The sequence below is a fragment of the Archocentrus centrarchus genome, chromosome 15 (assembly GCF_007364275.1).
Source record: "Archocentrus centrarchus isolate MPI-CPG fArcCen1 chromosome 15, fArcCen1, whole genome shotgun sequence".
NCBI lineage: Eukaryota > Metazoa > Chordata > Actinopteri > Cichliformes > Cichlidae > Archocentrus > Archocentrus centrarchus.
Window position 1 is genome coordinate 595,393 of NC_044360.1, and position 16,926 is coordinate 612,318.

Below are 16,926 nucleotides of genomic sequence, written 5' to 3' on the forward strand. Positions count from 1 at the left end.
TCATTTCTGCTTTTGATGCAAAGGGATGTACTTCCTGTCTCTATTGAGGTCATTTCCTGCAGACGTGACAAATATGAGACGTTCACGAGTCTGATGGACACGAGAGCTGTGTCCAAATTCAGGATCTGCATCCTTTTAAGGACCCGGCCTACGTAGACCGGGTCCTTTGTGTTTAACTTCCACTTAGCAGCAAAAGCCAGCGGGGGTTTGAAAAGGATGTTCCGGGAGCCGGGTGTTCGTTCTGGGTATAGCGATCCTCGAGAACCCGGTCGGCTAACAGCTAGTGAGGCTGGTAGAGCAGCGGCAACGGACATCTGACAACATCGGAGCACTTTTTGCAATGATGTGATATCTTGATAAAACGAGCTGGTAGTTGAGATTTACACATTTACATTCTCGCCTGAAAACATCTTAAAAGTTTATTTTGTGTCACAGAAACAGTCATTTTTCAGACTTTTTGGCCGCTATCCTCCGCCAATGCATGTTTGAGTTTTGATGCTCAATGAATCATGGGATATGGTAGGCCATGAAGGATACACCGGGCCCGTCCTTGAAATCCGGGAAAAGAAGGACACATTTGACTGCATTGAGCGGGCCGGCCCATTGCTGTGATATGTCAGCCCGTCCGCCATATTGGATGTGGCAGGTCTGCAAACTGATCCGAGTAACTGGACTGAACTTCATAAAGTGCCTTTCTGCAAAGTTCTTTAAGTTAATGCGTCTCATTCAAATATGCACTAATATACACTGGGAAACTGACACCAAAGATAATATAACTTTGATAATTATAAATGCTAAATACTCCACGTATGTGAGTGTGCAGCATCAAACCAGCGTATGTATTTCTAATGTTTTTATGAGTGTTTACAGATACTGTTACTATGATAAATATCTACAATAACCAGATCCTGACATGTAGAGATGACATCTGCATGTTTATGAATTTAAAAAGTTTTTATATTCAGTGATTTTTTAAAATCGATTTAAGTCCTATTAATGACAAGCTTTAAATAAAATAAGACACTGATCTGCTTCATTTTCTGTTAGCGGTGAAAATAAAATTATAGATCCATGATTTATTGCATAGAATAAAATTTTATGTTTAAAAAGGTAAAACAAAAAAAGAGCTGTTTCTTGTTCACTTTTACCTGTGAAAGGTAAGCCCCTGTGATCCAGTTTCCACTGTAAAATGGTTTGAATGCCATGCAGCACCAGAGTGATGCACCTCTGTGTTTATGTTTGCCACATCCAATATGGCGGCGATGTGACGTACGATTCAATGCAGCGTCTACATATATATGTCTGTGGTTTCAAACAGCTGGAATAAAAATCTGACTAAGCTTTAAATTTCAAATCAAATTCAGTAAAAACATTTTACTCTAAATTTATTTTAAAGTAAAACAAGAATTCTACTTCCTGTTCAGGTGATTCCGTTTTTGGCCTGAAAGTGTTTTAAAGAATCTCACATTGAGGGTTTTGATTGAGCCAAACTGTGTAAAGTTCAAAGGTCATGCTGCTCGCAATGAACTTTGTTCAGATGACCAAACAGCAGCATTAAAAACATTCTAATCTGAGATAATCACATTAATCAGATTAATGTGATTATCTCAGGCTAATGTTTCTGCGTATGAGATGTCCGAGGTTTCGGTTAGCTCCTGAATGCACCACGCCGGGCTTGTTGAATGAATGCCACCTTGAACACGTTCGCAGACAGTTGCCGTCACGGTGAGGTGATTTCAAACGCATTACCCACAATCCTCCACGCACCGTCTGACCCATCAGTGAGGATTCACACATGGTGGAGATCAGCTGACGGCTTAAATCGTGCAGGAGTCCAGTTCCTGCGGCGGCCAGCGAGCGGCAGCAGAGCTCGAGTGACAGACTCGAGGCGTTCAGGAACACTTTAAACCTGGTTATTTATGAGACTGCACCAGGATGCAGAACCTGTACCTGTGAGGTACCCAGGGGCGGGCTGGGGTTGAAATTCAGCCCGGGAGCTTGGTTTGGAGAGGCCTTTTATCCGATCGTACAACGGAGCAACAAAAGGGGGAAAAAAGATCGTCAAGCCCCCCCTTAGCTGGTGTCTCATCCTTCACCTCTCCTAATGGTGTGCTGGCTGGGCTGCAGTGTTAATTTTGATGGCAAACTTTGATTTAGATTTAGTCATAGTCTTTTGACAAAAATGTAATTTAGTTTTAGCCATAATTTAGTCATCTGAATAGTTTTAGTTTTAGTCGATGAATTATTTTAAGAATATAGTTGACTAAATCTACAGTGGATTTATTCAACTAAAATATAAAGGGTGTAAAATGTAAATGCTTTTTCTTCAGTTCCCTTGAATTAGTCATTATACACACTTACACAAAATTAAACATTTATTAAAAGTTATGGAATATTATTAATAATATTCCATAACATGAGCGTTTCACCTGCTTCCACACACCTGATCATTAACACCACCTCACTGAGATAATAGAGCGTTTTACAGCAGGACGCTCTGAAAGGTACAGGGCAGTGTTCAGGACTAAGATTATAAAGGCTAATCCACCGCGGTGTGGAGATTTGCTCTAAACACAAACTGGGAAAAACACTTTATCCTGCATGACATTTGGGGTGGCTGTAGCTCAGTAGGTAGAGCAGGTCACCTACTGATCAGAAGGTCAGCAGTTCGATTCCTGGCTACCCCAGGCTACATGCCAATGTATCCTTGGGCAAGATACATTCATACTCCGTCCTGTCGGAGTATGAATGTGTGTGAATGATAGTTAATTGAAAAAAAAAAGCGCTTAGCAAACATGGAAGTGCTTGTATGAATGGGGGTGAATGTAAACATGTTGTAATAGCGCTTTGAGTGCTCGTACTGAGTAGAAAAGCGCTATTTAAGAGCTAGTCCATGACATTAAAATGCTGACCTTTGCATGGAGATCTGGGTGACTGGTTTGCAGATGTTTAAGATTTGTCGTGTTTTTACCCGAGATAGTCGCCCCACATGGTTTACACATCGTTTAGTTTGTCACAACGTCAAAGGACAAATGTGTCCATACATCGGCTCTTCTCTTTCTCCCTGCTGACACTGGTTACATCACTTGGTTCTATCAGAAGTAAAAACAAATCACAGGCTAATTAGCAAATTTTTCGGGTCATTACTCATCAGCTCATGATGCATTTACCTGTCTAAGCCCACACAGGTGTGCATGTCAGCTCAGGACAATTCAGCCAGATCTTATTTTTAATAAACATTTCTACCTCCCAGTTAGCGCTTACTGTGGTAAAATGTTTGTTCTGTGATGATGAAGCCGACAGGTTCCTCCTGTGAGTGTGAGCGGGTCAGTGAGGACACACAAATTATCATGTGCTGTTTATTACTGAAGCCGGTGTGTTCAGGTTCAGATTACTGTGCAGGTTTTAACAGCCTTTGTATCGTCACACACTTCAGTATTAATGCGTAATTATGTATTTTTCACATATAAACACATTAGATTGTGTGTGACGATACAATGGCTGTTAAAACCTGCACAGTAATCTGAACACACCGGCTTTTATTCTGAATGTTTCAACTATTAAGGGACCAACACACCTGTCCCCACGCAGGTGCTCATTCTGCTGTCAGCTGCCATCACTGAGACTCACCTGTAACTCAGGTGAGTTATGACAGGATGAGCGACAACAAGGTGAAGAAAAACTGGGGGCAGAAACTCACGTCTGCTTCACTTTACATCAACAGTCACGATCGTCTGACCGCTGCAGGTCTGATTACTCAGAGTTCTGTTTCTGTATTATTCCAACTGTGGCTCAGGAGGAACAGTGGGTTGTCTGTCAGTCAGAAGGTCACTAGATTGATTCCCAGCTCCTCCCGTCCATGTGTCAAAGTATCCTTGGACAAGCTGCGTGGGTGTGTGAGAGAAACTGTGTGTTTTAGTGTGTAAATGGGTCACATGATAACAGGAAGGCGGAGCTTCATTTAAAATATTTTATTTGCTTTAAAATATACATCGTTTATAAACTGAGAAAATAAAATCATCAGTAGAGTTTTAACAGTCTGTCTCTGTCCAAAAGGCGTGACGGGGACAGGAAATGGTTCTGTCGGCCCCGAAAGCACCGTGGCCCAGGTCAGAGGTCGGCAACCTCAGAAACAGCACCTGTGAGGGGGAGAGCGAGAGGGGTGGGGCTACAATCAAACGCTCCCCCGCTCATTACTGTTCTGCCTATCGTTCATCCTCAGGTGAGTCCATGTCTTCTTTAAAAAGGCCCCGCCCTCTCTGGCAGCCATGATGGAGTCAAACACATGGAAACAACAAAAAAAAAATTCAGCAGAAACTCACGCTCGTCTTTCAGTGCCGACAGGAACGCCACGAGCCCACCTGTCTCCACCTGCACAGGTGAGCAAACTAATACTGAAGCTTCTAGAAGGAACAATGGGATCTGATTCATAAACGCACATCTGACGCCGCGCTGAAACAGGAAACACACATCAGCACGCTCTGCTAATGGAGATCCAGAAACAAAGACCTGAAGGCGACCACAGAAGCTGCTCGCTACCTTTCAGAAGTCCAGACCAGGATCAAAGAACTAGAACAGACCACTGCTGGGTGTTCACTGATGCATGCTGGGACACTGAGTCGCTTTAAACAAGAAGCAGATCAGAAAAGCAAACAAACCAAACAAACAAGCAAAAAAAAAAACCACTCCACTCTGACCTCAGATCAGCAGAAAATCATGTTAAAATCATGAAAATTCCTGTCTCCTTAATACTTTTACTCTGAAAAGCAGGATATAATAAACAGGTTTTATTTTTGTGACTGACACCATGAAGCATTTTAATACGAAGTTTAAAATCAGCAGAATGATGTCGTCGTTCATTAAAGATGTACGAGTCCTCATGTACCATCTATTTATACTCACAGTACATCACACACACACACACACACACACACACACACACACACACACACACACACACTCCTCTGTTTCGTTCAGACTTCCTGAACATTTGAGGACTTGTATCAAATATTAAACACACACACACACACACACACACACACACGCTGGTTTGTCTGCTTTTGTGAGGACCCTCAGTCAAACACATTTCCAGGATTCTGACCCCGAATCTGAAACAGTCAGGGTGTCCCCACAAGGACAGACAGTGACCTCAGTCCTCTCAAAGTCAGACACACACACACACTCACTCTCTCTGAAGTATTAGTGAGACGGAAAAAAGGTGAATAATTTAACAGCTGCTGATGAGGACAGGAGGAGGACGTGTCTACAGGACGAAGGACTCAGAAGGAGGGAAAAAAAATTAAAAGAGGTTTTAAATGTTTCAGCAGGTTGGAGCTTTGAGCTACTGAAGGAGCAGACTGCTCTGCTCACCTATGTTTTATTTACACCTGTAGTCACAGCAGAAAGCCCCACCCACCCGTCATAGAGCAATTCAACTGAACAAACACCTGAAATGTCCTTGTAAACACCTCACTGCTCCTAAAACAGAAAAATAAAGACATGAGTAAATAATATTAGAAATAATAAAACCTACCGGAGCGCTGCATGCCGAACACCTGAACGTGTTAAACTCTGACGTGATCAAAAGCGTCAGCTTCATTCAGGAGGAAAGTTTATTTTTTCTGCTGTTGTTTCATTACATTCTTATTTAACCTTAGACTCCATGTCCCATCATGCACTCTGTCATCCCACAGAGCTTGGAAAACTATGTCACTGTGTAATGCAACATGGGGCGGATCCACAAACCAACATGGCATCCTTTACAGAGCCTCGGCGTGCCACTCGCGTTGCCAAAGTTCTGATTAAAAACAGGATGAAAGAAAATCCAGCGTGCACAGAGCAAGGCTACGGTCGGACCCGGATGCCTCACTTCCTGTTAGAACTACAGTTTCTTGAAGCATCTGGAAGTCCAGCTTTCAGGTCAGCGGCAGCTATAAACGCCTGAGCCTCAGATATGTGGACACGCTTCCGGACAGGTACGCACAGGTGATCGCCACTTCAGCTTTTGTTACACTGCTACAGTAAAGAACAGAGTACGTTAAAGTAAACATCTGAAGTACTTGTAACTCACTCCGTAGTTCCTTCTGTAAGTTCTTTACCCAACAGCTTCACTCGCGCTCATCGCGCCTTTTCCTCAGTGAATGAACGATCATGCGATAACCTATGGAGAACCCCAGGTGGCGCGCCAGTTTCTCTCTGCAGCTTGATTCAAAAAACACGACAGAAGAAGTCGTAACTGGAAACGCATAAGCAGAAACGGCTGTGGTCAACAGGCCAATTGCAGTGGTGCTGCAGGTCACAGCGTAGGGTTTCAGAGGCGTACCTACGGCGTACACAGGTGTAAATCTCACAAACCGGCGGAGGCGCTGCCATTTATGGCGTCTGCTGCAGACTGTCGTTGATCTCTGGAAGCTGGAAAATGTGGTCAGAACATCTTCCAGCTGATTCTCGTAATGTCAGACAGATCGCTTCCTGGACTCTGCCTCCAAACAGGAAACTGCGAAAAGATCGTGTGAACAGAAGCCGCAACCACCGACTCGACCTTCCTCCCACAACTTAAAAATGCTGTGAAACAGCTGCTACAAACACGAGCGATCAGCTGCACGGTGACTCCCACCATCGGTGGCTGCGGCGCTCAGCGCTGTGACATCATGTTGCCAAGCTCCAATGAAAGCAGCTGAAAACTCATTGAGCAGCTCCTGTTTGTGCAGCCAGCTTCGAATATTTGAGCGTTAATCAGCTCGATCGATGACTTTAATTATCGATCGTTATTAAGAGAGGCGGGACCAAAAGAGCTTAATGTGCAGTCTATAGATCAGCGATCAATGAGCCATCATCGGTCCTCGATGAGAGTGACAATCAGAGCTGTGAGGAGGCAACGAGCTGACATTCGATCAGAAGAAGAACAGACTGAGGGTCGTGTACAGAGGCTCAGAAGTGCCAAAAATGCATACAATGATTCGGACCTCCTCCAGGCCACCAGGAGGTGCTGCAGGAAGTCAAACAGGTTCACTGATTTCTAATTTTAACCCTGATTTCCTCCATTTTAGGGGCCATTATTTTGTAGGATTCAGGCTGATCTTTTTAAACTTCTTGTTTTCAATCATTTAAATCAAGCTCATTGATCATTTCTGGCACCAACAGGCTTCCGTAGAGCACAAGCTAAAAACGCAAACTAATCAGAAAAACAACAATTCAACAAATTGCAAACAATAAGACTAATAACAGATCAATACTCAACATTTCACAAAAAAAAAAAAAAAAAAAAAAAAAAATGTGACAACAACAACAAAAAAAATCCCCAAAAACAAAGGTTACAATCCAGGTGTGAGCCATGGAAAGCTCTGCCTCTGCTCCCTCCCCTCCACAGGTACAGTTGGAGTGTTTGGGGGAAGTGGGGGAGGCAGCTCCACAACAAATCAAATCAATCAGCTGACTAAACAACAGGAAATCAATGACATCAAAATAGAAGTCTGACTTTCAGTGGGCCCGGTGTTGCACTTGCAACCATAGAGAGAGAGCAAGAAAAAGAGAGGGCGAGTGAGGCACGGAGTGTGTGTGTGTGTGTGTGTGTCTTCAAAATAAAAGTTCCTGTTTAGGAAACAAGGCAAAAACATCCATGAAGTTTTATTTACTTTCTATTTTTTCTGCCCCCCCCCCCCCACACACACACACACACACCTACCTGCCTGTGGGCTCCAGTGTTGATCGTGCAGATTTTAATAAACCCATGTGTCCACATACTTTTGCTCACACATGCAGACACAATCGAGTGTCCTGCATGGCCCACGTGACCCATGACCCAAGTATGCGGACACCTTATCGACTCAGTTTGACATAAAGGCTGTCCACATATTTATGGACATTCTTCGTTTGTCTTTTACGTGAAAATTACACAAAAGCAAAATCTGTAAAAATTTAGGCCATAAAATAATTTTGCTTACATTTCATTTTATTCTTATCTAATGACTTTCTGATCATCAGCTGAGCAACATGAGAACTGACTGATCGAACACACGCACACACGTACACACACACAGGTTTCTGCTGAGCAGGCTGATTGAACTGTCCACATACTTCTGGCCATGTTTTCCCTCTGCTACATAATCATTCAGTCTGGATACATTATGACACCAAAAGTATGTGGACACGCAGCGATTTGTGTCTAACGCACGGGTGCGGGGTCGGGCGGCGAGCTCGGCAGCATACGGTAAAGTATGGCTATATCCTGGATGGGCGTGACCTCTGACCTCAGTGTCAGGTCAGTGGGGCACAGTGCGCGGAGAGCAAGTGTCAGTCCAGGAGCGTGCCTTGCTCCTGGGCACGGGTCAGGCTGTCTTTGCGGTGAAGGTGGTGCACGCCCATCCTCTTCGGGCTCTTCTGGGGCCGATGCGGCGCTGTAGTGGGGTCAAAGTCCATGAGGCGGGGTGAGATGACGGGCAGGTCGTGGGGGAAGATGTCCCTCTCCTCCCCTGAACTCTCACCCTCCTCTTCCAGCTTCCTGTGGGTGCGTGCGGGGCTGGTTACCACGGTGACTGCCGTGTCCCCACTGCCGCCGTCATCATCCAGGTTCATAAGCAGCCGCTCCCCCTCCTCCTCCGAGCCATCCCTGCCGCCGTAGCAGCCCCGCCTGCCAGTCCGCGGCTCTGTATCTGTGTCAGTGTCGAGGCTCGAGCCGCGGCTTGGCGTCCAGCTCCGCGCTGATGAGCCCTCCTCCCCATCCGAGTATGCTGCCCTGTGACGGTCGGAGGAGGAGGAGGCCCCGCCCCCCACCGCCTGCCTCCTCCTCTGCAGCTCCTGAGCCGTCTGGCTGCTGAAGGAAGTACGGTGGACCAGTGAGCCATCGCTGGATGGCGCCATCTTCTCTACGAACATTCGCTGCCAGTTGGCGAGCAAGTCCTCTTCGGAACTGCCGGAGCTCGCCAAGACACTGGGCGCCTGAGGGGAAGGAGTTTAACATTATCATTATCACCTCTGTTCAATAATCTGATTGGTGTGGTGGGAGGAGCTTCAGTTACCTGTGGCGGACTGCTGAAGGGGCTGGACTGGCTGGACAGTGGCTCACTGGTGACATCTCTCTGTGATGGTGGCGTGCGATGTTGGGCTCCACCACCCCCACCAGAGGAAGAGGAAGGGGCCGGGCTGCCAGGTGCCAACCGCTCATCATCATTCTGCACGAGGCTCAGAGAGATGGCCTGCCTCGTGGCGTAGGTGCAGTTGGGCAGCGGCGAGTTTTTCGGGATCTTTACTTTGTCGTCTGATGAGAATTCGATGACCTTGCGACCAGGGTAGAGGGGGTGGGGAGGAGGTGGTGCCGGATACGGGTTCAACTTCTCAAAGGACGGAACTCCACCCGCCTCTTCGTCCAGGCTGTTCTGACTGCGACACGAGCCGTTCTGCTGTGACACCTCCTGACCGGCACCATTCTCCCGGCCACGCCCCTCAGCCCCTCCGGGGCCCGTCATGTCCACATGCACAAAAACATCCTCAGCAACTGGCCGGCCACAGCTGCTGGACTGGGCGGAGTTCAGGACCAGCGGCTCGGGTTTCTCCAGGACGCGGGCGATGACCGAGGTCGGCACGACGTCGGCAGGCGTCAAACTGAGCGTGTCTGGATCCTGAGAGCCGGGGGCGGGCCCTCGCTCTGGAAGGCTGCTCTTCATGTGTTTGTTCAGCATATCCTGAAGCTCCAAGGGCAGCTGCACCAACACACACACACACACACACACACACACACACACGTTTTAACGTTTCACTCATTTGTTGCTCCGTGTGCAGTTTTACTGTTGCCTCTTTGAGCTTCCACACTGATGTTTACAAACTAAAATATTTCATAACCAACAGAAACAAGAAGCACCAAACCTGCAGTTCCTTTGGTGTCCAGCAGGGGCTACCACGAACTGGACCTGTGCTGCTGGAGTCTTTTGGAGCATTTTTAATATCTACAGTCTGATAACCGTGCTCATTAGCATTAGCCGATAACATAGTGCTCCATGCTCTAATCCAAATATGGTCACTCCCTGCTCCAAAAAAAAAAAAAAAAAAAAAACTAATATCATGATGGCCTCGTCCTTCTTTATAGTCTGCGGTCCTGACAAGCACAGACATGAATGCACACACACACACACACACACACACACACACACACACACACACCATGAGTGTTTCCAGGAATGTGTGTATGTGTGTGTGCGTGCACGTGCGCACGTGATGCTGATCAGTCTGTATAAACTAATGGATCTGATGCAAGCAGCAGATCGATCACACACTCTCGCTTTAATGCCATTAGCGTGTGTGCCAGTTTCCTCCATTAACGGGTCGTACTGGAGATTCATGCGCCCCGCTTCCTGCTGACGAGTGGAAACTCGTCCATTTGCAGCCACGCCGACCTTTTGCTGATGTCACCTGGGAGCTGCTGCTCTGAAGTGCAGCACCGAAATGACCATATCCGGTGGAGACTGAGGTACACCGAGCAGATATGACCTTTAACCCCGGGACAGAGCTCAGCAGAGGCTCTGGATGTTCTCCGTGAGGATGCTGTGACCATATACAGCATGACGACTGCGATACGAAGCGGCCTCGTTTGAACGAAAACACGTTTTATTCATGACACCGTAGAATAGAACGACTCTGTGCACCACAGATCGGTGGAGGACACAATTGCCGTTTAAAGATTGCTTATTGAGCGTGAAACTTCAGAAACTGCGAGAACAGCAACCGGAGTTCACTGTGCAGTCTGGGATCTGCGGTGCATTCTGGGATTGGTAGTTCATACTCAATCTTCAAACTTTTATGATTAAAACTCTTTATGAAGATTTTCTGAAACATCAGCAAATGAAATTAATGAGGAACTGGAGCCCTAAAAAAAAGAAAAAAAAAAAAAAAAAGTGGGCGGTCACTGCTGAGCTCCATTGACCTGACAATTACAGGTAACCCCGCCCTAAATGCATCCCTGCTTCCTGCTGCAACTAACATGAGGAAAACCTGTTTTATCCAGTCAGACCTGAAAGCAGCGACTGAGACCACAAACTATGTAGAGAAAATTGACTCAAAATATCTACGTCTGTAATGCTGGAATTGTATTTTTTTCTCATTTGTAAATATTTTGTGTGTAACTTCAGATACTTGTAAATGTGTGTTCAAATATAAATACAAATATTAAGAAAATACAAATACAAAATATAAGTACACACACAAATCTGATAATTACAAATTCAAAACGGTTCCTACGCATACAAACCGTTAAATACAAGTACACGAAGCTCACACACACACACACACACACGAATAAAATGACAGTAATGCACAACTCTTGACTGGTCTTGAAATAAAATCCTGAGTCCGCAATGTCCGAGTCCATGACAAGACCGAGACCATCAAAAAGCGGTCTCGAGACCAAGACCGATCTCGAGTACTACAACACTAGTGTATGTGTTATAACTAAGGGGTGCTGAGGTATGTTATGAAATGGGTTTTCCACAGAAAATCATCTTTGCCACTTCGGCACAAGTATAGAGTGAAATAAGTTCAGCGGAAATCAAACACTAGACTCACAAAACTCAGATGACCCAGCTTTCCACCAGCATTTAAACGCACCATGTATGCACAAATCTGGGCTCTCCGGAAGCGTGAAATGTGTCTCAAAAAACTTTGTGCACTCGTAACCTGAGTTGTGCATAACTGTCATTTTGTCCATGTGTATCAGGTGATTTGTGTACTTGTATTTAACGGTTTGTATGCGTAGGAACCTTTTTGAATTCGTAATTATCAGAATTGTGTGCATACTTTTATTTTATATTCGTAATTTCTTAATATTTGTATTTGAACACACATTTACAACTATCTGAAGTTACGCACAAAATGTTATTTACAAATGACAAAAAAATACAATTCCAGCCTTACAGACGTAGATATTTTGAGTCAATTTTCTCTCCATAACAAACTGCCCAGAGATCAGCTGAGCAGGACGCTCAGACTTCTACCCAATCAGACTTCAAAAGAGATGCCCCCTGCTGGACATTAGAGAGAACACAGGTTGAAGGCTTCAGTTTTCAGACCCTGAATGACCCAGAGCAATAAAGCCAGATTTACTTACATCAGCAAATTTGTGGTTCCTGAAGTGCGACTTGTTGCACTTGAGCAGCTGAACGGCCAAATTACAATCCTGCCTGTAACGCTCCTGCAGACAGAGATTTCACAGCATCGGTCAGAGCGCGCTCAGAGCAAACCAGAAAAACCTCAGGAAACACATGAGGTGACACATCCCGCCAAAAGTTCCTCCAAAAACAGCTGTGGTGCCCGGCAGTGGGTCGGGCGTTAACTGAGAGGTAAACAGTGGCGGCGCCGGGGGGGGGGCGCTATAGCTCCCCCTGTGAAAGTCATAGCACCCCCAAGAAAATAGCTTGTGTTGAGAACTGAAGGAACAAATGATCCTTCATAGCACCCTCAGTAATATGCTTAGCCCCCCCTTAGCACCTGCAGAAAAATATTTCTAGAGCCGCCACTGGAGGTAAAAGAGGTTCTCAAAACTATAAAGACCTCAGTCATTATGCCATAAATATACCAGGAAAACAACATGAATAAATCACAGTAAGTGTGATGAAAATAAAAGCCTGGTTTGCAGATGCTGTTGTTTTTACTTCCCGTCACCTCGTCGTAAAAATGGACCTGAAACCTTGACCTGAACATTTCTACACTGAAAAGCTGAGCGACGGTTTGTTCTCACGTTGAGCTCCTCCAGCCGGTCGATGGTGTTTTTAGCTTCCAGCAGTTTGTTGGTGAGCTCCACGATCTCCTGGTCCATCGTCTTCTTGTCCCTCTCCACCTTCCGTAGCTGTAGGCGGGGCAAAGATAACACGTTAGTGCATTGACCATCAGTCGCAGCCAAAGCAGCCAATCAGGAGCCTGAGGCCACAGCGGGTGGGCCTTCAGTGAAAAACTACATTCAGATCATGTGGGAACAAACTCTGAATCGCACGGTAATCAAACCAGTCTGAAGCCATGAGGGCGCCATGTTTGTAGTTTTCTGTGCAGCTCAGTTTCTCCTCAGGTCACAACTGCTGATCATTAAACTGATGGAATCAGACTTCACTCAGCAGCATGAAGGTCAAACACTTCTGAAGCTACGGTTTTCCCAGATCATTTGAATGCCGCATTAAGCCAGCAGCTCTTCACAGATGCATTATGGGAAGCGGTGGTGTGATCAATAAGATCCGATAAGATCTTGATCAAAGCACGGAAGCTGAAATATGCTCAATAATCGGGTTTGACTTTACAAGCACATCTTAAACGTTAGCGTTAGTTTCATCATCAGATCAGGACCTCCGACCACAGTTAGCGACACAGAACACGTTCTGCACGCGTGCAGCACACAGAGCGCACAACTGCAGGATGAACTGAGCCAAAATGTTTGAACGATTAAACGTGAATTCAACACATCCTGGCTGCCGCCGTGGAGCCGCCCACTGCAGGTGGGGAAAACAGATGCCTACAGGTGTGCTGTTTACGTCAGCTCAGAAAAAAAGCAAACATTACACATATGAGGAAAATATTCAGACTAAAGCAGATTGTAATTAAAGATGCTAAACTGCTCCAGAAAAGTCAAATTTCTTTAACGAGCTGAAGTCTGAAGGTTTATTCAAAAAAATCGCATTTTCATTTAAAAAAAAAAAAAAGAAAAAAAAAAATCTTTATTCATTAAAGTCATGTTAACGAATCAAAGTCCAGCTCAAATGATCCAGGAACAGAACATTTAGTCTTCATATTTCAAAGTAAAAGCTGACATCACTCCAGAAAATCTGAATAATATCAATCCACGTCCAGGAAAAATCTGATTTTTTTTTTCCTTTTCATTATAAAAGTTGGAATTTGTTCTAAAAATAGAAAAACAGAAGCAGGTCACAATAGTTGCATTTTTTAAAATAGAAAAATCAGTATTTAAAATCAAATGTTCAGATTTTTCCAAAACAGAAAAAGAGCATTTTGAGAAAATGTTCCTGGAGAAATGTTGGAAAATCTTCATCGATTACTGGAAACAGCAGATCCTCATAAGTGTAAACAGACACATTTTTCTCAAACCTTCAGCCTTCGTTCACGAGTCATAAATGAGTCAAAGTCCTGATCCGTCAGACGAGCGCTCAGCGTTTTGTTCACCTTCTCAGAAAAACTAGAAACTGAACCTGCGATTATTATCGGCCGAGTTTGCACACCAAGTCCAAAAAGATCAGTACTCACAGCCGAGGCTTCAGTAAGCAGCCCCTCTACACCCACAAATAACCCACCACCTCTGATCCAGCTCAAGTTACAGAGAACTTCCATTAATGCTAATGAGGAGATACTTGGAGGATAGGAGGAGACAGATGAAGACTGATGAGCCGAAGATGGAGGGAAACATCAGCCTGAGAATCAGCTGACATCTCTAAAAGCTGCTCAGGTTTCTACCACAAAAATCAGCTTAATGGCTAAACAAGAGGACTTGGTGCTCAAACGCTTCCAGACAGAAACAGAAGAAGGAGGAGGAGGAGTGTGAGTCAGAGGATGGAGAGATGAGGAGGTGATGGGAGAGGAAGAATGGACAGAAGGTGATAAAGAGGAGGAGGAAGAACATGAATGAAACGCAACTGCATGAACCCATGTCTGACTGACGGCAGCCTGATGAGGGCGATGAAGATGGAGGTGATGAAGATGAGTCAATCCACCAGAGAGCAGCGTGAGAAAAAGGAGAGAAGAGAAAGAAAGATGAACGATAATCAGACAAAAACAGGCAGACAGGAAGTTTGACGGGACATCAGCCATCAGAAACATCTCTGCCTCGCCCATTGCCGCTCAGCTCCCACACAAACATTCATTTAAAGAAGCTCAGCTTGCTCTTAGCACCCCCTGTGGCTATTCACTGAACGGCAGCTAGCTCGCTGTGTTCGAGCTAACGTCGAGTCGTCGTCAGTCCAGCCTGTCGTGCTGCTCTGCTGTGTGCTCTGTATGTTATACATGTTATAAACGTGGAAGAGCAGCGTGCACACCTGCTGCCCACCTCGGCAGCAGTTTAATGACAGCAGCGCTGACGTTATGGACCTACCTGTGTCAAAGACCGATGATAGCTGGCTAACCTCCCAGGCTCAAACATTATAGATTTCACTCTGTGCCATTAAATTATTTACTGAGGTGCTGAAATAAATACTGACAATGTGTCACGTTCACTGCGGAGGAAATCTGACAGCTAGCCTTCCCAATCAGCTAGCAACAATGTTAGCAAGAAAGGTACAGTTAGCCAGCTAGCTGTGGGTTAGCATTGCTACATTAATGTGGTGACGGTTAGCTCGTAACGTGAGCCAATGAAGTCCTGAGTTTGGATGAATTAAATAGGCAGCATCTGCGTTAGCAGGCATACTAGCATCAGCTAATCCTGAAAATCAGACGGTCCCTCCATGACTCAAAGTCCTGCTGATGTTTACCTGATGGTCCAGAAATGAATGTTAAACTAACACTAACTCACCTGTGAACACTAAATAATTACCTGCAGGTAGGCGGCTAACCTTAGCTTGTGGTTTAAATCACCTGTGAAAACATAAAAACTCATTGGTCTATTCTCAAGTGGAGTCTGGGGGGGGGGGTATCTTCACAGATGAATGCATCCACAGTTTCATTTATCAGTTTCTGAAGGAAGACCTTCATCATCATCATCGCACCTGCTCAGTGACATAATTAATCTTATGCATACGACACACCTGAGCACCTCTGCATCACCCATCACCCCCGGTGTACTGCACATGCTCAGTTCTGCTCTCACAGAGATGATGTCTGATAAACCAAACCCATTCAAGACGGTAACCATGGTAACAAAGCCACATTTTGTATTTTATTGATGTCTTTTTTTTTTTTTTAAACTAAACTTTCTCACCTGTGACCTTTGACCTCCACTCAGCCTGCCAGTCAAAGCTTTGTCGGAGGTGATCAATACTCGGCCTCAGTGTGTTTTCATTTATACATCGATCAGTTATTGGATGAGAGTGATCAATGAACTCTACACTCACGCACTACAAGTCTGGACCAATCAGGAGTTCCCCTCAGAGATGATTAATAATTCTATCCTCTCCATTTGTCAGTTATACATCCTGATTAACTGTCACCGCAGCGCTCCTGAGTATCCCGAGTTCAAAGGTCAGGTGAGTAGGAGGTGTAGGTTTACCAGAGCGTGAAGCTTCTCCTCCAGATCCTGATTGGCTCTCTGAGAAGCTGTGTAGCTGTTCTGGAGTCTGCGAGAGAGAGACAGAGAGAGAGAGAGAGAGACAGAGAGAGACACAGAGACAGAGAGAGAGAGAGAGACAGAGAGAGACAGAGAGAGAGAGAGAGAGAGAGAGACACAGAGACAGAGGAGAGAGAGGAGAGAGAGAGAGAGAGAGAGACACAGAGACAGAGAGAGAGAACAGAGAGAGACACAGAGACAGAGAGAGAAGAGAGAGAGAGAGAGAGAGAGGGAGAGAGAGACACAGAGAGAGAGAGAGAGACAGAGAGAGAGAGAGAGACAGACAGAGAGAGAGACCGAGAGAGAGAGAGACGAGAGAGACAGAGAGAGAGAGAGAGAGACGAGAGAGACACAGAGACGAGAGAAGAGAGAGAGACAGAGAGAGACACATAGACCGAGAGAGAGAGAGAGAGAGAGAGAGAGACGAGAGAGGGAGAGACAGAGAGAAGAGAGAGACAGATAGAGAGAGAGAGACAGACGAGAGAGAGACAGAGAGAGAGACAGAGAGATAGAGAGAGAGAGACAGAGAGAGACACAGAGACAGAGAGAGAGAGAGAGAGACAGAGAAGACAAGACAGAGAGAAGAGAGAGATAGAGAGAGGAGAATAAGAGAGATAGAAGCGAGATACAAGAGATAGAGAGAGAGAGACAGAATAGAGGGAGAAGAGACAGAGAGAGAGAGAGAA

The 16,926-nt window shown here is 45.4% G+C and overlaps 1 protein-coding gene across 1 annotated transcript in view; it reads right to left on the reverse strand.

The window, feature by feature from the left end:
- Window positions 1-3,956: 3,956 nt before the first annotated feature.
- The window catches only part of tjap1 (tight junction associated protein 1 (peripheral)), a 13,190-nt gene continuing 220 nt past the window's right edge, over window positions 3,957-16,926 (reverse strand). The window contains exons 2-7 of the mRNA XM_030748603.1: window positions 16,184-16,250; window positions 14,620-14,649; window positions 12,725-12,832; window positions 12,095-12,178; window positions 9,018-9,698; window positions 3,957-8,937 (exon numbers count right to left, since the gene is read on the reverse strand). Coding sequence (XP_030604463.1) covers window positions 8,293-8,937; window positions 9,018-9,698; window positions 12,095-12,178; window positions 12,725-12,832; window positions 14,620-14,649; window positions 16,184-16,250 — 1,615 coding nt within the window. The 3' untranslated portion in view covers window positions 3,957-8,292. The remainder of the gene's footprint in view (window positions 8,938-9,017; window positions 9,699-12,094; window positions 12,179-12,724; window positions 12,833-14,619; window positions 14,650-16,183; window positions 16,251-16,926) is intronic.